This window comes from Manis pentadactyla, chromosome 9 (assembly GCF_030020395.1).
Source record: "Manis pentadactyla isolate mManPen7 chromosome 9, mManPen7.hap1, whole genome shotgun sequence".
NCBI lineage: Eukaryota > Metazoa > Chordata > Mammalia > Pholidota > Manidae > Manis > Manis pentadactyla.
In genome coordinates this window covers 89,382,849-89,405,402 of record NC_080027.1, presented here as the reverse complement: position 1 = coordinate 89,405,402, position 22,554 = coordinate 89,382,849, and the positions used below count along the sequence as shown (strand labels likewise).

The 22,554-nt window shown below is 50.1% G+C and overlaps 1 protein-coding gene across 8 annotated transcripts in view; it reads right to left on the bottom strand.

Annotated features, from left to right (window-relative positions):
- Positions 1-1,037: 1,037 nt before the first annotated feature.
- BAZ2A (bromodomain adjacent to zinc finger domain 2A) overlaps positions 1,038-22,554 on the bottom strand; it is a 32,615-nt gene continuing 11,098 nt past the window's right edge. For 4 of the 8 annotated variants that reach the window (XM_057507714.1, XM_057507710.1, XM_057507715.1 and 1 more), the window contains 28 exons: positions 18,660-18,797; positions 16,441-17,034; positions 15,414-15,599; positions 14,585-14,803; positions 13,734-14,156; positions 13,530-13,590; positions 12,467-12,575; positions 12,213-12,314; positions 11,833-12,043; positions 10,501-10,604; positions 10,130-10,195; positions 9,727-9,960; positions 9,382-9,636; positions 8,809-9,023; positions 8,478-8,552; positions 8,092-8,272; positions 7,934-7,993; positions 7,591-7,735; positions 6,431-7,095; positions 6,060-6,282; positions 5,789-5,944; positions 5,531-5,682; positions 5,053-5,339; positions 4,845-4,977; positions 4,604-4,750; positions 4,039-4,259; positions 3,783-3,926; positions 1,038-3,693 (listed from right to left, as the gene is read on the bottom strand). In XM_057507714.1, the coding sequence (XP_057363697.1) occupies positions 3,528-3,693; positions 3,783-3,926; positions 4,039-4,259; positions 4,604-4,750; positions 4,845-4,977; positions 5,053-5,339; positions 5,531-5,682; positions 5,789-5,944; positions 6,060-6,282; positions 6,431-7,095; positions 7,591-7,735; positions 7,934-7,993; positions 8,092-8,272; positions 8,478-8,552; positions 8,809-9,023; positions 9,382-9,636; positions 9,727-9,960; positions 10,130-10,195; positions 10,501-10,604; positions 11,833-12,043; positions 12,213-12,314; positions 12,467-12,575; positions 13,530-13,590; positions 13,734-14,156; positions 14,585-14,803; positions 15,414-15,599; positions 16,441-17,034; positions 18,660-18,795 (5,670 nt within the window). In that variant the 5' untranslated portion in view covers positions 18,796-18,797 and the 3' untranslated portion in view covers positions 1,038-3,527. The remainder of the gene's footprint in view (positions 3,694-3,782; positions 3,927-4,038; positions 4,260-4,603; positions 4,751-4,844; positions 4,978-5,052; positions 5,340-5,530; positions 5,683-5,788; positions 5,945-6,059; positions 6,283-6,430; positions 7,096-7,590; positions 7,736-7,933; positions 7,994-8,091; positions 8,273-8,477; positions 8,553-8,808; positions 9,024-9,381; positions 9,637-9,726; positions 9,961-10,129; positions 10,196-10,500; positions 10,605-11,832; positions 12,044-12,212; positions 12,315-12,466; positions 12,576-13,529; positions 13,591-13,733; positions 14,157-14,584; positions 14,804-15,413; positions 15,600-16,440; positions 17,035-18,659; positions 18,798-22,554) is intronic. The other 4 variants (XM_036917610.2, XM_057507712.1, XM_036917608.2 and 1 more) reach the window with 4 other exon arrangements.

The window sequence follows — 22,554 nt, the reverse complement described above, 5'->3', positions numbered from 1 at the left end:
CTCTGTCCTTCCCTTTATGAGCGCAGGAAAGGGCTCATGATCAAATGCAAACTCATGGTTATTTCTATTTCTGTAGTGTCTTTGGGGTGTTTCACTCACTCACTACCCAGGATGTTTAACTCCTTGCTGCGGTAGGCCGGTGGGTAGGACATGAAGGGACTGCCTAGGATATGCACTAATGTTTGGCAGCCACTCCTGGGAACACTAACATTGGAGCAGAGCTCAGAACTTAGGGGCTGGCCAAGTGCGGCCACACGGCTGAGAAGGTAAGTATGCACCAGAGAGGAAATTTGTTCCAGGGCTGGAGGCAGGTGCCCTCCACCTTATTCCAGTTAGTTCAAAGGGCTCACCAAAACCAACTTCCAGTCTGAGTAAAGCCAGCCCACCACTGGTGTGACCTATCCCCAACACACCCCTTCAGGGTGGTGTGATCCCCCACATGCACTTGTCACCCTGGGCAGCCGTTCAACTTACACTCAAGCACACTTTGCACAGTCGTCTCCCCACCAAGGCTCCTGGCCTCATGCCCACCCATGTCTGCTGGTGCCGCCCTCCAGCTGCCTTTTCCCTCCTGACTCCTGGTATTTGCGTGTTCCTCCCCTACAATTCGCTTCTTTGTCTTACACCAACTTTTACTTTGAAATAAAACAAATCTACCTCCTGGTATCTTACCCATGTGTTAAGCTGGGGACTTGGGTGACAGGCCCACATTTGCTTATAGGGACATGGGTAGCAGCTTAAGAAGCAGAGGCTATGTCTCATGAGGTAGGGACGGGCATCAGTGCCACTTGGCTCCAGCACCTTGGCCAGAAGCACAGAGCACCCTTCCTGTCCACACACGTTCTGCTTGGGGTGCCTCATCATATGGCAGGTCGAGCACAGAAGCCAAGGGATAAACTGTGACATTTAGGGGCATGTGGTTTCCTGGCCTGCTTCCTCCCACACCACACCAGTCCCACTCACCCCAACCCCTGGTCTTCCTGAGGCGAATGCAAGGGGCAGTGCTGGCAGGAAGGTTAAATACACAGTCCTTTGAATCTCTATCAAATGTGGTTTTTATTCAACTGACAAGCACTTTTCTACAGTTGCACTTGTGGAACATCACATGGCAAAAACAGGAGTTTTTCTCTAGCTTTTTTTTTTCTTTTTAAACCTTATTAAAAATGAGATTGGTCCTAAAAATATAGAAAGAAATAAATTTAAATTCACAAAAAACTGTACATTATCAAAAAGTCACTAAAACACCACATTTGGTTATATAAAAGTCCCTTTTGTTGTAAAAGGAACATGGAAACTTCGTGTCAATGATGTGGTTTCTTCCTGTTACCACACTGAAGAGGGCCAGAAATCCAAAGGGAGGGAGTGTGCCTTACTTGTTTTCTGACCTGCCTTCCCTACTGAAGACTCTTGTCAAGAGAAGACCCACCCAGAAGGGGCAGTGAAGATGTGGGAAGGAAAGTAAAAAAGGCCTCGATCGTGCCCCCCCAGCCCCAGGGAAGCCAGGGCTCCCCACCACCAAAGATGCCTGGTCCCCAGGGGAGGGGAGGGGATGGAGCTGGGAGAGGAACACAGTGGGACCAACTGACATTTCACTCCCCGCCCACCTTGCCTCCCAAAATAAAATTAATCTATTTTATGCCAGGGGAAAACCGCCTGGGGGTGAAAGAGCCCCCAACTCTTAACAGTTCTGAACATCTAACACAAAGTCTGTTACAGCACACTTATTTAGATAAAATATAAATATTTATGCATAATATAAAGTCAATTCAAATATTCTTCAATCAACCTCTTATTTAAAAGCAAAAAAAAAAGTCTCAAATAAAAGTTTTGAGGTTTATCTGACAGAAAAGGCGACTTTAGAGACAGGCTATGGGAGAAGGGGCATTAAGGAGTGGGGGGGGCTGCCCCAGGACCCACACTGCCCCACCCCCTTCAGTGGCTAGTCAGTGCTGCCGAGGTACAGGGCCTGCCCCCCACCCCCCCTCCCCACCAGTGGGACACCTCTGGGATGCCTCTGCTCTGCCTGAGCCAGCCAGCAGCCACCTCCCCAGTGCAAGTACCCGTAATCTCTGATGGGAGGGGCTCTGCTGAGCAGGAAAGCAGGGGGCTGGACCCAGGGCTATAGCTGGGAGTTAGCAGCCTCCCTTTCCGTGATGGGGCTCAACTTGGGCAGTCACACGAGGGCAGTGGTGGACCCAGACCCCTCCTCTCTACTCTTGTGCTCCAGGTCTCTGCTGCTGGGGTAGGAAGTAGAGAAGGGGAGGAAAGTACAACAAAGCCCACAGAAACTCACAGACTGTGAAAGGTCCAGTTCTACACCCTTCCCTGCAAAAGCTGAGGGCTCAAAGCTGGTGAAAGGAGAGTTCCACTAAAGATTGCAGTTTGAAGAGGCTGGAACAGGAATGACTGGGAGTGAGAAGAGTGAGGCACAGCCCTGTACCCAGAAAAAAAAAAACTGTGGTTTCCCAAAGAAAAAAAAAGTGATGGTCTGAAACAATGTGAGAAGGTGGGGATACAGAACACACAGTTTGGGAGACTGAACAGATGCCGTCACATACAGGGGGCCCCGTCACAGCACCCTGCTGGGCTCTCTCCCACCCGCACACACGCCACACACCCCTCTCCCAGGCCGCTGCTCTCTGGCCTCTGCCTTGGGGTGTGCCCAGACTCAGCAGTAGTTGTCCCTGAGGAGTTCCCAAGAGGGAGGTTGGGGTAAAACGTGGGGAAGGAGGCTGCAAGGCCCAGGGTCCAGGGTGTTTTCCTGCCCTCTCCCAAGCTGAGCTTCAGAAAAGGCTGGATGCTCAGCTCTCGAGAAGTACACAACGTTAGAGGGGGCTGCTGTTGGCAGGAAGATGAAGACAGAGAAACCGGGACCTCTGAACTTTTCCCCAGGAGGGAAAAAAAGACTTGGGGGAAGAGAAAAGGATGGAGGAACCCGTACATGATAGTTTTACACTACTGAATGAGAGGAAATGTGACCAGGGAGAGGAGGGAAAAGGACCTTGAGAGAGAAGCCGGGGAGGGACTGAGCATGAAGCAGCATGTTCAGGGCCCGGTGCCCGGCTCGACACACCTGGGGGTTAAGTCCACTTCACTGGCCGTCACTGCGGGTCCACACACAGTACAGAGTGTTTCTTGGTTTCACACATTCACTAGAACTATTGCTATTGTTAAATAGCCCCAGAATACGGGGCACGTACAGAGGAGGAGAGGAAGCTGGAGAAGGAAGTAGGGACTTGTTCCTCCTCATTTTTAATTAGGAAATAAAACAGGAAAAATTGGGGGGTTTTTTTGGCTTTCAGTCCGGAAGGATCTCATCTCTACCCCTCTATTTGAGGAGCAAGAGGAGGAAAGGGAGAAAGGGGTGTAAGGTTAAGAGGGTGCAGGGTGCTGTTAAGGGCAGGGTCAAAAATTAGGGGTGTCTCTGACTGAGTCTGGCCCCAGGGCAGCATCAGCAGGTGAGAGTGGCAGGGTTTTGTTTGGAGGGCAGGTGAGATGCCAAAAGGGGACTCCCCACCTCCTTTGTCTCACAGGTGGGCCTGTTTTCCCTGATAAAACTCTTCCCAGCGGCTCTCAAAGAAGCGGCGCATGATGTGCCCAGCCTTGCCCACTTCAGAGTCATCCTCGTTGAAGGTCTGGCAGTTGTCAAAGACCAGGAGCGCATCCGCCGCAAACTCCTCTGAGCTGGTGTACCTGGGGCAAGGGCAGAGGCAGAGCTGCGAGCTGGGCAGGGGCTGTAGCTGCTGGAGGGGAGCTGAGAGAGCCGGCCGATGCTTACTTACCCTCCTCGGAGGAGCCGCTCCCGCATAGTGGAAAAATCCATAGGGTTTTTGATGATGCGCCGGTACCCGCTCACCAAACGTGGGTTCACAGGCTCCAAGAAAGGCCAAGCTGCATCATGGGACTCCATCTCCATCAAGATAACCCTGCCATTAAAGGCATAGGGAGTACAGCTCAGGAAGCAGGTACACTGACCCCTCCTGGCCCTGCACTCTGGCAAAGGCACAGCCAGCTGTCCCCAGTGGTCACTCTACTCACTCGCAAAACGTGAGGTTGCTGTGGTGGTTCCGCACGGAGAGCCGCCGCCGCTTTGCGGGGGGTAGCCCTTCTGACGCCCGAAGCGTCGCTGGGCTTTCTCGTCCCCGCAGTACCTGGCGCCGACGGCCCTCGCCCTTTGTGAAGTCCGGCATACAACTGGTTTTCCGCTTCTGACCTCGTTTGGGGAAACCAGGCTTCTGAGTGAATTCTCCCTCTGCCTGCTGAGGATTGGAAGGTGAGATCAACAACCCCGGAGGGGCATTGCTCACCTGCAGTTCACAACTCCTAGTAGTCTGCTATTCAAAACACGTTCATGCATAACCCAGCATGGGCTGGCGCAGAGAGTACAATCACCCCCGTTTCACGGAGAAGGCACGTGAGGCTGAGTCTAAGTGACTTGACCAAAGAAGGGCTGGAACCCAGGGCTCCTGCACCTGGTCTGGAGCTCTTTCCAGGGAGAGACAGAAGGCAAGGTAAGAAATCATAGTTGTAGGACTTGGGGTAAATGGGATGAGAAAGAAAATCTGGGCTCTCCCTGCGAGTGGGAATGAGAGCACAGACCTACCTGGGCCAAACAGACAGCGCAAAACCAGTCTCCTTCTGGGACAGCCTCCATCTTGGGCCGGTGGCAGTAAATGTGGCAGCCACGGTCACACCCATCACAAAGCAGGAGCAGCTCATCCTGGTCGCCCTTCCGGCACACTAGACAGGTCTACACCAAGGTTGCGAGGAAGCAGGGTGAGCCCTCAAACCTCCCCTTCTGGTGACTCCACCACTCCGGCTGGCTGGCTCCCCAAGCATCTCACCACTTTGCTGACAGACTTCTCCCAGGCGATGGACCGCTCCAGCTGGCCCAGACATAGGCACACCTGAGCGGCACTCCGGCACCGCTCGAGCGTCTGGTGCCAGGCCCGAACGCGAGGCGTGATCTCATACGGTCTGAAGAGAGAAAGTGATGAGAAGTGGGACCCATTAAAATTACCTACCCTCAGACCAAGACAGGGGCTCGCTCACATCTCTGCAGCCGTGCCCGGGGGAGCGCTGGGCATGCCCAGCAGGGTCTTCTCCAGCACAACCTCATGAGCTGGCCACAGGGGCTCTCGCAGGTACCGCCGCTCCACGTTCTGCTCCAGGGCTGCCAGGCGCATCACAGCCAGGTCCAGAGGGTTGGTAGTTTTGCGCTGAGGGGCCAGTCCCTCCCTGCCTCGACCTCTCCAGGTGATATCCTCCTGGGAGTCAGGCAGATGCTCACAGTAGGCCAAATCTTCTCGAGTAGAGTCTGGGCTAGGACACGTCCAGCCCTGCAGGTGGCACAGAGGGACAGAACTCCTCATTGGAAAGGGAGAAAATTAAGCACAGAGAAAAATATGACCCTCTGAGGGTCATGGGAGGAACACTTGTCAAGTGGGCACCCAGGGTTTTTCCTAACAGGGCACAAGAGATTAATGCCCTCCCCTCAACAGCTCTCTACCCAGTGCTGGCCCCTGTGTACCCGGATCTGAAGATCTGACAGAATCACCCGCTGCTCCAGCTCCTCCACCCGCTGCAGTACAGCCAGGTCTGCCTCATGCGTCTTCTCTCGGGGGCTCCAGTGCACAGGCCCTCCTTGAAAGGCAAGCAGCTGACTGGGCTCAAAGATGGGGTCTGAGGAGACAAAGGGCAGGAGGAGAGGCCATCAGATTCTCTTCTCTATGGCAGTAGGTCATTTGTCTCAGGCTCCCTGGCTCAGGCCGGGTCAAGCATGTCATACCAGTTAAGGGCCGCACACAGACTTCCTGTAAGAAATCCCTGTGCTTGTTCAGGTGTTTGTGAAGTGCCTTTTCCCGGATGCCCAGGGGGTGCAGGGCCTTGAGCATGGCATCCAATGTCCCAGGATCTCGGATCCACCACCAGCCAGAGCACATGTCTGTGAACAGTTTATGCATGTGGGGTGGGGAGTGGATGTCAGCTGTTGAATCATGTGGCCCACACCTGACACATTCCCACCTATTCTTACCCCCTTCCACCTCAGGGTCACTCACCAGGGGGCACAGGCTGGGCTGTCAGCTGGGTTAGGTAACGCTGCTCCATCTGTTTGAAGAACCTGCTGGGGGGTCTCCCCCTCCGTTTCGGCTGTGCCAGCCCTGCGGGACTCTGTGGTGTTTCTCCAGGGTCCCCTGCTCGCCTCTTAGAGGCCACTCCAGGCAAGGGGGTGGAAGAGAGGTGCGCTGGGGAACAGGGGTTGGCAGCGCGGGGTCTATTCCCCTGTGAATGAGATCAGTGTTAGGGGATGAGGGTGCTTTCATGTCTGCAGAACCCTAGCAGTCCCCCAGCTTCATCAATGGCCCACAGCCAGGCAACAGAGCCTGTGGTAAGATGAGGTCAAGTGCACACCACCGATTTCCCTACTCACTGGCTTGGAGGAGGCAGACAGCTGGGTGGGGGGAGGGAGCTGGTCTTCCAAAACTGCGGGGGGTGGTGTAGGAGCAGCACCACAGGGCATCTGGGCTGAGAAGTCAAACCAGGGAGCTTGTGAGCCAGGGCTGGATTCTGCCTGGTCAGGCTCTGGCCCCTCTGGTGGCTGAGATGGGCTGGGGTCCAGTTTTCCAGGGCTGCTGTCAGGTGTGAGGACTGAGCTGCTCAGCAAGGAGCCATGGCTCTGAGTCTGGCTCAGCCAAGACAGGAAGGCTGACTGGCTGAGGTCATGCTGGCTCTGACCCAGAGACAAAGGGGAACCTTCTGGCTCCAGGAACCCATTACGGGACTGAGGATGGGGCTGAAGTTGGGGCTGGGGCTCAGCATGAGCCTGAAGCTGGGGCTGAGGCTGAGGCTGAGTCTCAGGCTGAAGCTGGGCCTGGGGCTCTTCTGAATCCTGACCCCTGACAGGGGACTTCAGGCGTCTTGAATGCACAGACCCAGGTTTCGTTTTCCGAGGCCGGCCTCGGGCCCGGGCAGGAGAACTGGCCATGGTGCTGGAGCTGGCTGACTCCCTCCTCAGCAGGAAGGGGGCTGGGCTGGGTGCGGGGTGGGCTGCCACTTTTAGGGAGTCAGTTTCCCACTTGATCACCTCCTCAGGAACTGTAAACGGAAGTAAAGAGCTTAAGACATACACTGATACACAAGGGGCAAGAAAGAGGGTATATAACAGGACCTTCTTTTTTCTTGTCTTAATACCCCATCCCTCCCTTTGAAGATTCCACTGTGAACTGCTTATCTGGTATCTGGGAGAGAAGTGTTTCTCTCCCAAGGAGTCAGCAGCTGCACAGCCATAAACCAACATCTGTGGAGAATCAGCATGCTCAGTGCTTCTCTAAGGGAATTTAACTCCTCCCAATCCCCTTAGCAGCCTGAAGCACAGGCTATTATCATCTCCACTCTACAAATGAAGGAGATGAGGTGTTGGCAGGTCAATGGCAGAGCAGGTACCCGGCCTTACTCCAGAGCCTGCACCCTTAACTGGAGGATACAGGGGTGCTCATGAAGGGAATGAGGCCAAGACCACCAGGCAGAGGGGAAGAAGCCATTTGCTTTGGTTAAACAGGTCTCAAATTCAGGCTGTCAGGACACACCTACCGAAGCTCCCTTCTGTTCCTTCTACAAAGATACCAGCCAAATACGGCAACACCCAGTAGCGGCGTCTGTAGCGGTCCTGACCCAAGGAGACTGCCCGGAGCATCTGGGATGAGTGGAGCAGCTTTTTGCGGAAGAAGAGCTGACGCTAGGAAGGCAGTGGAAGAGGAAGATAGATAAAAATGATGGATAAAAACACATTTCCAGAGCAAGAGTGGTGACTTCATCTAGTATATGGGAAAAGGGAACTGGCTCTCAGCTTCTCTATAGAACTGATGCTATCTGGGTCCAATCAATTCTCTCCCAAGCCACACCTCTGGCTCCTGGGCAGTTAGAAGCACAATACCTTGCTCAGTTTTTCTATCTGGCGCTCTAGCTCTGGGATGCTAGACACTGCGGCATCAACCTGGAGAAGCAAGTGGACACCAAGAGAAAGGGCATTATCAGAAGAAAGAGAAATCATCAATTTTCCAACTCCTACTTTCCTTGGTCTAGGGCTGGTACCTCTCCATCTCTTCGACCCCTATGGCCATGGACAGCTGCTGTAGGCTCCTCCTCTTCCTCCTCTTCCACACCACTGGTTTCCTCCATGATCCGAGAACTGCGCCTCCTCCCCAGGCCTTCCTCTGGCCCTTGCATTTCTACCTCGGGCCGCCCAGTTCGCTTGGCCAGAGCAGTTTTCAGCCTTGAAACAGAGATTAAGGGAAACTGTGAGCAATGGAATGTCATCACAAAGGAAGTGCCTGGCATCTAAGCCACCCCAAGCCCTGGGGTAAGGTCCCAGCTCCAGGGGAGGGATAATGACATGGAGTTCCAGGCAAACATCCGGGATATCCTGCCCCCTTTCCCCTTATCCCCTCTCTCTGGGCCTTACCCTGTCCTGGCCCTACCTTCGGAGCCGACCTTCAACAATCCACTTGTTTTTCCTGTAGCTGGACATACTCTCCAGAGTCTTGTCAATCTCGCTGTAAGGGAACAGGGAATGGGATTTTGAAGTCAAAGTGGCAGCACACATATAAAAGGAGGCTCAAGGGCAAAGGGCTACAGCTGAACAGAGTTTCATCCTAAAGTGTAGACTGGATGACTGGCAGGGGGAGGCTTAGGTTCTCTCAGGGAAGGCACTAAGATTTGGTCCTAAGTCACTCAAGCATTTCCAGAGCATGGCACTCATTGCCCAGGACTTCCAGATGGCTGAAGCCCTCCCCCATCCCAGCCCCTCACTTGATGATGAGGGTGGAGCTGTTGAGCTCATGCACAAGGAAGGCCAGGATGGCAGCCTTCTGCTGGGGTGGCTGGGCCTGAAAAGGCTGGGTGCGCAGGCTGTCATAGAGGGCCGGCTCCGCTCCACACGCCATGAGGAAGCAGCGCAAGACCTCAGACACATTGTCTCTTGTCAGTGGAATCTCGGACACCTTCTCCCCCAAAATCTTTAAGGACTGTGTAGAGGAGAATATAAAGGGAGTTAAGAGAAAGAGGCACAACTTAAGTTGGATGCATCTGGAAGAGAAAAATACAGTAAGTGAAAATGATGGGGTGAAGAGAGGAAAGGAATGAAAATTACGACAAGATGCGAGAGAGGACAAGGCATGAAAGAAAGGGTGAAATAAAGGAAAATGCACCAATGAAGCACAGGGGGGCTGGGAAGAAACAAAACAGGAAAATATAAGGAAAACAGAATGGGAAGAGACATCTCTCTTTACTTGTCCTGTTCACTTTAGGGAGGGGCTTTAAAGAGAAAGCCAACTGAGACAGAGTCCTGGATCCCAGGCCATCCCACCCACCCAAGGACCTCACCTGACAGTAGGAGGGCAAGCCAGGGTCATAGAGTGCAGCCTTCAGGAGCCGCACCAGCAGGTCCTGTACCTCGCCCAAGCTGTTGCCTTGACACAGGAGTCCCTCCTGCAGGACCCCCAGGCTAGGTACATCTTTGGCAGGGTCAAAGCCCAGAACCTTGCCAAAGCTGTGCAAGAACTCCACAATGGTCAAGCAGTCCGAGAAGGCCCCACTAGGCAGGATCAGACCAGGGATGCGTGAGAAGTCAGGCAGGGGCTGTAAGCATACGAGTTGGGGGGTTTGTGTCACCCACCAGCCATTTGCACAACCGGCCCCTCTGGGCCCGGACCTGCTGCCATTCCCTACCTGGTGGTCAGGCAGACACATGTCCTCTGTGGGCTTCCTCATCTCCTCCAAGATCATCTGCTGCCTCTGCCGCTCCTCCAGGCGCCTCTGCACGGCCGGTGTTTTACCTGCTTTACAGGCTGGCTTGGCTTTGGTCCCCTCCTCCTTTTCTTTCATTTTCGCTTTCTCCTTCTTCTCCCTCTTGGCTTTTTCCTTCAGTTTTTCCTTCTTCGTCTTTACCTTTTCCTTCTCAGCCTACTCACCCAAAAGAGAAAGGAACCATGAGTGCCACAAAGCTTCCAGTTCCCACCCTTCCCTGGTCCCCATCCTCCCCACAAATGTGACTTAAAACAAGACCAACTCACACTTCCTGCAAAATCAGTTTGGTGACTTCACAGTTATACCTGTGTTTGCATACACCTACCTTGAATTTCTTCTTAGCTTCCTTCCGTTTTAAGCTCTTGGTCTCTTGCTTCCACTTGTTTCTGGCCTGTAAACCATAAGGGAAGTAATTTCTCCTCAAACTCTGAAAGTATATCTGCTTGGGCTAGGATTCAAAAACAGAGAAGGGTGCTGGGGAGGAGAGGTGAGAGATGGGATGAGGGGTGGGCAAAGGATCAATTCTCTCACCCTGGAAATGCCCACATTATTGCTGATCAAGCCCAATTCTAAACCAAGCCCCCCAAAGTCCAGGTAATGAAGGCATGCTGCTTGCTACATGGGGGCAGACAGCAGACGTGGGTCAAGAAGGAAAGACAGAGCAGGCTGCAGGAGAAGGTCTCCAACGTTCCTCACCTGCCCTGGGATAGCCATTTGACACTCTCCCCGCTGTGCCTTCTGCCTCGGCTTCTTGACTTTGCTCGTCTTTGCTTTCTCTCCCTCACTCCCTGTTTCTGTGGCTGCAGAAAGAAAAATGAAGAGCCAGGCAGGCAGACAGAGCTCCAGTATCAAGAGCAGCACATGCTTGTCACAAAATGGCTTCCCAGGCAGCTCCCTGAAGAATTTAGACTCTTTTTTTTTAAAAAGAAGTATATATAATAAAATGTTGGGGGTAAAATATGTAGGAGACACACCTGCTATGGGGGTAGCACAAATAACTCAAAATGATATCTCTGCCCAGAAGTACCAGCCCCTGGAACAGACTGTACTATTTAGGAGGAGTCCTGGATTCCACAACGGCAGAGCAGTTTGGTCCCCAGGCTACCTGACAGGGATAGCAGCCCACAAAGGGACTTTAAAGCAGAGAAGGGGAAAAGAAAACTAAACTGCCAGGGAAAGATGGTGGTCTCCAGTGTTGAAAGCAAGAATGTGCCAGAAACAAACGCTGGGTACTGGGCCCTTCAGTAGGATCAGATCAGCACTGATGTAGCTATTGCTTTTGCCTAACTCTGGCAAGCTATTAATTTTTTCCCTACTAGAAGACTGAACATAAAGTGTGATTCTGCAAACAACAACAGAGTTTTAGAATTGAAGTTTTTCATTTATGATACTACTTATTCTATTCTGGCACAGAGGCTACCACCACCACACCTGTATAGCAACCCTCTAAGTTAGACAGGTATTAGCTGCAGGTAAATTGGTACAGGCTTCCACTAAAATATAAGTGACTTATTCCAGGTCATACAGTCAGAATCCGACAGCTGGAACTAAACAGAAGACTCCAATTTTTCAAATTCCTCACATTTTATCAGGGAAAGTGTTCATATTTACTAAAAAATTAGACATTCCTACCTATCCATCCCACTAAAATAGTGCCAATGACCTTTTGGATTCAGATGGGAATTCTGAACCTCTGTGACACAGCAATGACTAAACGAGAGCCTAGAACCCAAACCAGTAAAGTAAACAAGGAGCTAAAAGACAGTGAGAAGGACATGAAACCCTCTCCTCGAGACCACTTGAAGCTCTGCCAAGAAAAACTCAACGAAGAAACTAGCTGTCCAAGAAGCACCACAGAAGTGCTGGGACCCTGATATACTGCTTTCTAGGCAGAGGAAGCGACTCAGATTCATTCTGTCCAGACAATGTCAGTGACACTCCTAGGAAACCCAGGCATCAGCACGTCATTGCCCCCCGCCCCACCCGGCCCTGGCAAGCAGAATCCCAAAGTAAGAAACACCTCTTTACCTTGGGCCTCCAGCTTCTTTAGAAGGCGGTTTTCTGTCTTATTTAACATCTCAGTGATTTTGACCTTGGGTGGCCGACCTCGGCCCCGTTTCACCTTGGGGACTTCCTTGGTCTTGGCCTTCTCTGTGTTTCGAGGTCGGCCCCGTTTCCCAGTAATTGCCTGAATCCTGGATGGGATCTCCTCTGCTGACAGCTGTATCCACTGCACGCCCTGAGGTAATGAGGACAACTTTGCTACACTGTGAGGGAGCTTGTGCAAGCCACGCAGCCCTCTGAACCCTTCAATGCCCCAGACCTCCAAACCCCACAAGAAGCAGTTGCAGCTTGATCCATCAACCCTTTTTCAGGGACAAAAGCGTATTTAACCCTTGGGTCTGCACCTCTGGTGTGTCTCTCTCTTCAAAGAAATCTCCAACGGGCATACGGGGACTGAAGCTGAAGTGCTCACGGCGGACACTGTGTATGACGCTGCGGCTCAGGTACTAAGAGGAAGAGGTAGAGTGGCATTAATGAAGACACAGCCCTACCAGGCAATTGGTAGGCCAGCACACACAGAACAGGCCCCAGAGCAGACTAGGTCAACCTCCTGCCAGTGGGCCCATGTCCCTAAAAAACTCATGAGAACTGTTATTACCTTGATCACTTCTGGGAACTGTTTCATCCTCTTCCCACAGGGGCCATAATACCAGGTCTCCCCCTGCCAACGGTGGCTGCCCTTCCTGATGCGCACCTCTCTCCTCCACCTGCCAGGGAAGCACACAGGCCCTGCCGCCAGGTCACACTCCTACCCACTCAATCCACCCAGGAGCCAAGCCCTCTGAGCAGATGCCCTCCCTGCATCTACCTCGCCAGAACTGCAGGTAATGCAAACACAGCATGGGGTACAAGCTTGGCCAGAAGGTAGGCCTAAGCTCACAAACCTCTCAGGGGCTGGGGGAAGCAATACACCAAACTGCACAAGCCCGGCAAAACCTCCACCCTGCCCTTTACAAAGTCAGGGACATGAACACCCAGAAACACTCTCACTGATGCCATTCAGGTCAACTACTGTGTTTCCAGGAAAGAGGATGAGGACCTAAGGAATAAGGAAGAGAAGACTGAGGGCGGGGAAGCCAGGGGAAGCGTAAACCTCTAGACTGCATGAAATGACTCCCACAGGCCAGGGTGGAGGGACTCTGCGTTCCCAGCAACAGGTCATGCTAAGATGAAGCCGTATCTTTCTGTTCAATGTTAGGCAGAATTTGGACTTGGTGACCCTAAGTAGCCTGGGGGTTGGGGGTGGGAAGACCAGAAAAGCAGCTATTCCTACAAGGCCTTGGCGCCAAATGGCTTGCTCATTCTGTCCCATACTGTTCCTTCCTTACCCCTCCAAAGAGCATTAGCAAAAAACATCTCAGTTCAAGACTCAACCACTCCCCATTCACTGCTATCCCTTCCCTAGGTATAGAGAACTAGTCAGCTAGTTTGGATACCTGAGTCCTAGGGCCACCAGCTGGGTTTGGAAAAGGTAACAGCTATGGCTGCAAGATGAGGAAAGAATAGGTGAGGGCAAGCAGACCTGGCAGAGGAAGGAAAGCCTATGATCTCAGGGGAAGAAACAGTATCACTGCAGGTAATGGCAGGTCTGGTGGACCCACCCTGCCCCATCTCACTCAGTTCATCAAAGGCAGTTATGTGTAGCAGACTAGAGCATTTACCCATGCTGGAGGGGAAGACGGACTTCCTCTGGGGTAGCAATACGTCTCCGCAGGACATCACCTTGGGAGGAAGATAGGGGAGCCCTAAGTTAAGAGTTCAAGCAAAATACAGAAACAACAGGCCAGCAGGAAAGGGCTAAATGCCCCACTGGACAGAATCTTTTCCTGGCCCTGGCTGTGGTTGAGTGGCATCTGGGCACTCACCACTATTGGAAGTAGGGACACCTCCTCCCGTAGTCTCTTCTGGGCCAGTAGTGCTCTCAGGGAAGATGCTGATGCCCTTACTTGCCAGGGAGGCCACTGGGAAGACAGCTGCTGGGGGAGCTGCAGGGGTGACTTTTGGGGAGTTCACTGGGGAGACTGCCAAGGAGACTTCTGAGACTGGTGGGAGGTCTGCTGAAGTTGGGGAGACTGCTGGAGAGACTTCTGGGGAGATTTCCAGACAGGCTGCTGGAGAAACTGTCAGGGAGATTGCTGGAGAGGCTGTTGGTGGGACTGCTGGATGAAGCTGAAGAGTGGATGCCTGGTCAGGGGCTGGCTGGGTCAGAGGTGGTGGGAATTCTGAAGCCTGAGTCTCTACTTCTTCCTGCTCCACATCACTACCATTATTAAGGTCAAAGCTGTTATCTAGAATCCAAAGGGACAGGAAAAATGCTGTCACATAAAACAAGAAAATCTACTAAGTCAAACCTGGGCTAAGCCCAATAGGATTACTCAAGGGCTTTTCCTAGGGTTGGAAAAGGGGAGGAACTGCTGGCTATCTTGGCCAACCATTCATGAAGGTTAAAGGGAAAAGCTGCTGCTGTCACTGTGTGAAGAAACACCTTTCACCTGGAGCCAGTAAGACCTCTGGCCTCTTTTTCCCTGCAAATACAGTCCTTTGGGCAGGCTCCACTTTAGCAGCCTATGTCACTTTTAGTCCCACCACACACCACCCTAGAGCCCCCAGCTCCCAGCAAGGTGCTCTCAGACTCCCTGACAGGGTCCCAACTGTGGGACCTGTCCTCTCGCTTTCCCCAGGCCAAGGCCTCTCTGTCCTTCCTCTCCTCATTTACCTTGCAGGACAGACTCCCCAAGGACAGGTGGAGAGGCAGCGCTGGCAAAGATAGAGGCTGAAGTTTGACTGTCATCTGTCAGGAGACTGAAGGCAGTCGCATTACTGAGGGAAGGGCAGTCAAGGGCAGAGATCACAGGGCTGTCGTCAAGAGGCAGCTTGTCCTCGGTACCCATCATCTCTGTGTCATCTATACCATAGAGTCCTCCACTCACTGGTTCTGCAGGGAGTGGAAAATCAGGTAGCAAAATTCAATAACTACTGGTCTGAATAAATCCAACTCTAGTTTCCATAGTGTGAGGTTCTTTCTAATGCTAAAATGGGGAAATTTCATGAAATCTAAAGTACCCTGAAAGAGTAAAGTTACTAGGCTACTGGGATCATAAAAGCTTGAAGTAGAAATGAAGGGAAAGGCACTGGCATTACGTCAATCCACAGACCAATGCAAAATTCTAGGCTCTATCATAAAGTAAGTGTTCCTTATAGTTCAGTGGGGTAAAAGGTAATTGTTCACTAGCAAGTGTCTTCTTCCTAGTTAGTGAGAACCCAAACAGCCCAACTGTGTGGTAATAAGCCCTAATCCAGTAAATGATTACAGCCTAGGACTCTTGGCCAAAAGGAATACTGGGAAAGAACCTGGGAAGTGAAGCAATTTAGCATAGAGGGCAGTGGGCCTAGTCAGGCTGGCAGCCGGAAACTGCAGCCCATCCCAGGATTATCTGGAGGTCCCAGATTCCAAATCCTTTCTCTGGTTCACTGCATCTTCCAGTTAATAAAAGCTGGCTACCCTCTGCATGGAGAAGTTGAAGGGAACCAGGCTACAACCCCACCTGGTGCAAGAGTGTTGAAGGGCTCCAGAGAGACTTCACTGAGGATTGGAGTGTCTTCCAGTTGTTCAGGAAGATGTGAAGGATCATCTAAGCAGCTCACTGTGGGGTCAGGGACCAAGACTGAAACCTCTTGGTGTAATGATTCCACAGAAGGAACAGAACCATTGTAGCCACACATCTTTAGTTCTAGGAAATCCCAGGAGAGGGCACAGTCAAAATTAGTGCCTGCAATGGTACACTGAGCTATAGTAGGTAGTCATTATTTTCTAGAGGAACACCCATTCTTTCAACATTTATGGGTGCCAGCTCTGTTTGGGTACTTATTATACCAAGATACTCTGAGTGAGCACAGAACTGATAGCAAAATCCTTTGGCAGGTAAGGAGAAGAGAGAAGAGGGTGGGGTCTGAGATAAGAACCCCATCATATTCTCAGCTATTTACCCCACCCAGTGGTAAACAGAAAACACCCTGTAAAATCACAGGTCACCTGCATAGCAAACTAAGCATTTATCTATTTTGAAAGAAAAGATGAGAGGGACTGTCACATGTACCAATGCTAACAACAAAAAGAAAGGAAACTGAGTAGATGAGCATTCTATCTTCTGCCTGCTGCCTTCCCTCTTTCACATGCCAATCACTACTACAGCTCAGCCCACTTTAGCAGTCAGTCTGGCCCTGCCATCAGCAAGTTGGCCTCAATGCTCCCTTGCTAATGGCCCAACCCTTCCCTATATTCTTGAAGAAGCCCCTCCTGATGCAGGGTATCTGTTGGGGCTGTCCGGGCTCGCCCACCTGCCCTCTCCGGGCCAGCAGCTCTGCATGAGCTTGAAATAATTTGCACTCCCACTCGAGCTGGTGCTGGTGCTACCGCCACAAAAACACCAGCCACTGGCTCTGCTAATCACCAACATGCAAATCAGCCTCCCCTGCAGAGAGCTGGAAAGACAAGTTTTCCTCACCTCAAAAAGCCACTGCCCCCAGTCCCACCTTCCCTCTCCCAGCCCAGCTCCCAGACCACAGTCATACCTGGCTGCTCTTCTTCCAGCTCCAGGCTGCCTACCAAGCCAGTGCCACTCTCTGCCACGACAGAAGTCAGCTCCTTTCCTGCCACCTCATCACAATGGATGCTATTGCCTACCTCCTGGGAGGGCACAAAGGACTGGATGCTCGACCCCAGCATAGGAGAAGTCTGTGGGGAGCTGAAAAAACTAGGAGGTCCATTGGGCATCACCTCAAAACTCTGGTCAGGAAAGGAATCATACAGTTCCTGTGAGTCGAAGTTAAGCCCCATGGGACTCTGGGTACCATTGGCCCAGAACTCTTGGCTCCCAGCCCGAAGGTTAGTGTTGTGACTTGGGGATGAAGGTTGCCGGCTGCCCCCAAGGATGCCGTTGAGTGGGTACTGTGTCCCCGAGAACTGGGACAGAAGGGGTGGGTCCTTGAGGTTGCCGCCAGGATTGGCAGATGGATACTGTGAGTAGTTCCAGAGACAGTCGTAGGCCACGCTGGGATGATGGAGGTGTGAGGTGCTGGAGGGGTGGGGAGCAGAGTTCAAAATCCCTGAAGTAGTAGTGTGAGATACAGTAGATAAGCCATTAACATTCACATCCCCATTCAAACCTGGCAAAAAGGAGGGAAAAGGGTCAGTTACAAGTATGTGTGGAAGTAACTGTACCGACTTTACCAGAAGAAAACTGACTAGAAAAGGGGAAGAGGAAGGGGGCAGGGATTACCTCTCCTCTACATTTAGCTTTTCAGTCCAGGGTACACCAAACCCAGATGCTCCTGGATGTAAGCCTAGCAAATGCTCCTGGCCCACCACTGAGCACCCGGCAGAGTGCGGGCTGCCTGCTGCTGCTCAGGGCTTTTCACTTTTTCTATACGAAGCTGTTTGTGGACTCCCTCCAGTGACTTACTTGCATGCTTCCCCACCCTCATGCCCTACAGGGATTCTTCCCTTGCCTCAGCATGACTGAAGGCTCCAGGCACCCCCTCTTGCCCCAGTGCCTGTCTGGCCCCACAGTGGCACCAGAAGGGGCAGTCTCCACCTCATGGCACATGCAGACCCAGCACTTCATGCTGGGCTAAGAATAGAATTTGCAGTAACCACAGCAGCAAGATCCTGGCTCAGAAGGTTGGGCTCAGCACCCTCAAAGGCACCGAGGGTAATATGCAGGGGAGAAATCTCTACATGACTCCCCAGTACTGCAGGCTATGGACTTCAGTTCTCAGCACCAATGATAACCTCTGGACTGGAGGACAAACAAAACAAAGGAACAAGATACTAAGGAAGCTGAGGGGTGCGGGGTACAGAGGGCAGGATGAAATGCAGGTATGTGTGGTCTTCCAGCCTCCACCAAAACAAGGCAGCTTCTATCTATCTGCAACCCCCTTGTGGAGGATAGGAGGGAGGGGTGGTGAGCATAAACCTATGGCAGTATTTTTCTGCTGCAAGGAAGGAAGGAAGCATGTGGGCTTCTCTCTGCCTCCAAGCACAATGTACCTGGAACCCAGCAAAAATTAGATAGGTACTAGGCAGAATCATGGTACAGCACATCTGTTAAGCCCAGGAAGACCTGATCCTGGCAGCACCACTTTCCTCTGGAATTACAGATGTCTCCTCTCTGGGGATCTAGGTAAGCATTAAAACTCTCCTTGTCCCTGTCTTCTACCCTCAAGGACAGAAGGCACAGGAGTAGCACAGGCACTTCAAGCATCTGCCCTCTTCTCTCCACAGAAGAGACAAATACATGCCAACCTTCACCGAGCCCCTCCACCCCCATCCTAGAGGTGGCTTCTACAACCTCTAAGAACAGCTTCTCAGAGGGCTGGCCCTTTATCTCTCTCTCATGGGTCCAATCTGGTTATCAGAAGCAGTAGCCACCTCACCACTCTCTGGCAGTAGCTAGGGAAGAGGCCTGACAGAAGAGCAGGCCAAGGTGAACAAGCCAGCAGGTTTTTCTAATCTCTTCCTACCTTAAGACTAAAAGTGTTGCTTTCATAAAGCCCTAGAACTTGTTCTTAAAAACCTGAGTTCTCTCTAGTAGCTGGAGTTCTGAGGATTCACTTCCTCCCTCCCTACCTGTTGGGAAAGAGAGCTGTGGTGAGGTAGCTAGCTCAGGGGGGTGGTGGGTGGGTGGGTGGGTGGGTGGTGGTGGGAGCGCAAATTGTATCTCATCAACCTGCTCCTGCTCTAAAGGAATGATGCCCACTCCCCACCCAGGCCATGTGGCCCTCACACTCACTTTTCCCTTGCTGGGAGAAGTTCATGGGAGACCCGTTAGTGTAGAGGCCCTCCCCTGAGGAGGGAGAGGGTTTCAGTCCTGAGGCAGCAGGTGCAGGGGGAAGGCCAGTCAAGTTAAAATGGTCGTTTGCCTCCATTTCTGTAGGAAGGAAGGGAGAGGGGAAAAAAATACTGGCAGTTAAACAAGGTTAATGTCACTGGAATCTTCTAGGGGAATGCCCCTCCCCTCCACTTACTTACCCTTCTCCTACCTAAGTAATGGGGAGACTGTAAAAAAGAGGAGGAAGAAATGTACCCCTAACCTGGCAATGGCCCTATAGAAATAGTCTTTAAGAGTCAGCCTTGTAAAGATAAAAATAGTGAGAAAAACCAAGATACAAAGCCTGGAGGAATCTCTCCCTGGGTAAGGCCAGTTTCCCCTTAACTCCCAGCCCAGTTTATCCTTCTCTAGGTTAGACACTAGCCCTCTATTATCTAACATTTAACATTCTCCATCCTTTGTGGCTTTCTTCTCTCAAGGTAAGGCCAGAGTCCCACTACCAGGATCCACAGAAGGTTCTCAAAGCCATCTTTCTGACAGGAAGTCATGGAGATGGGGCTGTTGGCAGCAATAGCATATTTGATATATATTCTGCTTTATTATTATACTCAATTTCCACATCCTATCATCTGAAGAAGATAGTATAGTTACCTTAGGAAAGGGATTTGAAAAGGAAAATACATTTCAGGAAAGGTAAAATAATGGCAAAACTTGCATCATCCAGCAACACTTCTTCTAGCCTTTTTCCATTGGAAATACCATGCTCTCTAAGAACACAGCTCAGACAAACTTCAAAGATGGAAGACTGATTAATTAAGAGGGTGTCCCAAGGAATATTACTGTGTTGTATTTACTATGGTTGCTTCCTAGTGTTCTGGTTTTGTGGCTTAGATGTAAAGAGTCAAGGAGAAAACAGCTGGCCAGTAAATTTGTGAAGTGCAGTGGCTCACTGTGGGGGTAGAAGGGTTAAAAGCTTTTCACCCTCTCTTGAATACAAGGTGTACAACACTCAGAGTGATGAGAAGCGAAGCCCTTGGTCAGAACAAACTTAACTCTGACAGAGCAAAGAGAAGAGGAAAGAAAAATAGGAAGCAGAAGCCAGCAGTATTGGTAAAGTCTTACGTAATCAGATACTTATGATGTCCTACTGCATACTAATTTGATTATCTGAGAAACATGCTCTGTCTTGATACAGAAAAAGCAAGTCCCTGTGTTACTATGTTTTCAAGAGAAGCAAAAGAATTTAGGTAGAAAGATTTCTCTAACAAGTTCCCAAGATGAGGCAATAAGCAGACCCAGGTGATGTTTTCAATAACCTCTTTTTAAAAAGAACCGGAAATAAAAGCTTTTTAAAGAAAGAATAAATATATCACCACTGCCCAAGGTTTGCAAGAGCCATGTTCCTGAACATGCTAGATAATGAAAATCAGACACTGCCAAGTGCATGAGTCTAACCTACTTCTGAGCATGAAATATAAACCCTGTACAGTAAATAGCATATTATATTTTTCCAGGCTAAATACCCTAATTGTCTCTACTTTCAGTAATTTTAACTGAAATTAAAAAAAATATCAAATAAAAGTAGTGTGTAGTTTACTGATTTAAGGGAAAAAAAGATTTTAGTACTGATTTCTCATTCGGCCCTCCCATCTTCACTCTAAAATAAGCAGTAGACCTAAACCAACCATGAATCAGTTAAGCAATCGGGACTCGAGAATGAAACTGGATCACTGTCTAACTCCACACACAAAAGTAAACTCGAAATGGATCAAAGACCTGAATGTAAGTCACGAAACCATTAAACTCTTACAAGAAAACATAGGCAAAACTCTCTTGAATATAAACATGAGCATATCTCCCTGGGCAAGGGAAACAAAAGCAAAAATGAACAAGTGGGACTATATCAAACTAAAAAGCTTCTGTACAGCAAAGGACACCATCAATAGAACAAAAAGGCATCCTACATTATGGGAGAATATATTCATAAATGACATATCCAATAAGGGGTTGACATCCAAAATATATAAAGAGCTCATGTGCCTCAACAAACAAAAAGCAAATAATCTGATTAAAAAATGGACAGAGGACCTGAACAGACACTTCTCCAAAGAAGAAATTCAGATGGCCAACAGATACATGAAAAGATGCTCCACATTGCTAATCATCAGAGAAATGCAAATTAAAACCACTATGAGATACCACCTCACACCAGTTATGATGGCCAACATCCAAAAGACAAACAACAAATGCTGGCGAGGATGTGGAGAAAGGGGGACCCTCCTACACTGCTGGTGGGAATGTAAATTAGTTCAACTATTGTGGAAAGCAGTATGGAGGTTCCTCAAAAACTAAAAACAGAAATATCATTTGACCCAGGAATTCCACTCCTATGAATTTACCCTAAGAATGCAGGAGCCCAGTTTCAAAAAGACATATGAACCCCTATGTTTATCGCAGTACTATTTACTATAGCCAAGAAATGGAAGCAACCTAAGTGTCCATCAGTAGATGAATGGATAAAGAAGATATGGTACATATACACGATGGAATATTATTCAGCCATCAGAAGTAAACAAATCCTACCATTTGCAACAACATGGATGGAGCTAGAGGGTATTATGCTTAGTGAAATAAGCCAGGTGGAGAAAGACAAGTACCAAATGATTTCACTCATCTGTGGAACATAACAACAAAGCAAAACTGAAGGAACAAAAACAGCAGCAGACTCACAGAACCCAGCATGAACTAACATTTACCAAAGGGAAAGGGACTGGGGAGGGTAGGGGGGTAGACAGGGATAAGGGGATTAAGGGGCATTAGGGTTAGTACACATAATGTAGGGCGGGCACAGGGAAGGCAGTATAGCACAGAGAAGACAAGCAGTGACTCTATAGCATCTTACTATGCTGATGGACAGTGACTGTGTTGGGGTATGTGGTGGGGACTTGATAATGGGGGGAATCTAGTAACCACAATGTTGCTCATGTGATTGTGTATTAATGATACCATAATAAAAAAAATAAAAAAGAAAGGAATTGCGACTCTCCAGAGACAACCTAAGGGTCTCCCTGCATTTTCCTACAGGCCACTTCTTAGCAATAAGGGGTCTGAAAACTAAGCATCATGAGCCTTCAAAATTTAAATCACTAAGGGGGAAGTTCATTCCCTAATCCTCTAGGTTAGGTTCTTTCCAAAGCTTACATCATAGAGCTAAAAAGACATTCAAAGTAATTCATTTTGTAAGTCCTAGAACTATTTACTATGCCTGGAGAACCAATCTTATCTGATCCCCCACCTCAACTCCCCTGGTGTGTTCATGTAACAACACACCCTCTCCTACCTGCACCAGACTACATCTTCCCACTCAATGATGGCCCACAGTTCATTTCTTCATTTCTATTTGAATCCATGAGGAATCCAGTGACCTCCTCTCTGCTACTCTGGGAAAGCACAGAATTTCCGTCTCATATATTACATATGAATAAGAATAAATACATGACTCGCAAAATTCAGGGAAGTAAAAGGAGTGGAAAGTTACCTAGTGCCTGAGGTCTGTTTCCCCACTAGCCTCTACTGCAGGGTCATCAGGACACAATCACTTCATTTACAAGTTTCCTAGAAACATAAAATACTTTGTTTTTTATTAAGGTATCATTGATATACACTCTTATGAAGGTTCACAAGAAAAACAATGTGGTTATTGCATTCACCCTTACCCCATTGCAGTCATTGTCCATCAGTGTAGTAAGATGACACAGAGTCCCCTATTTGTCTTATCTGAGCCACACTGTTCCCTGTGACCCGACACACACCATGTGCACCAATCATGATACCCCACAATCCCCTTCTCCCTCCC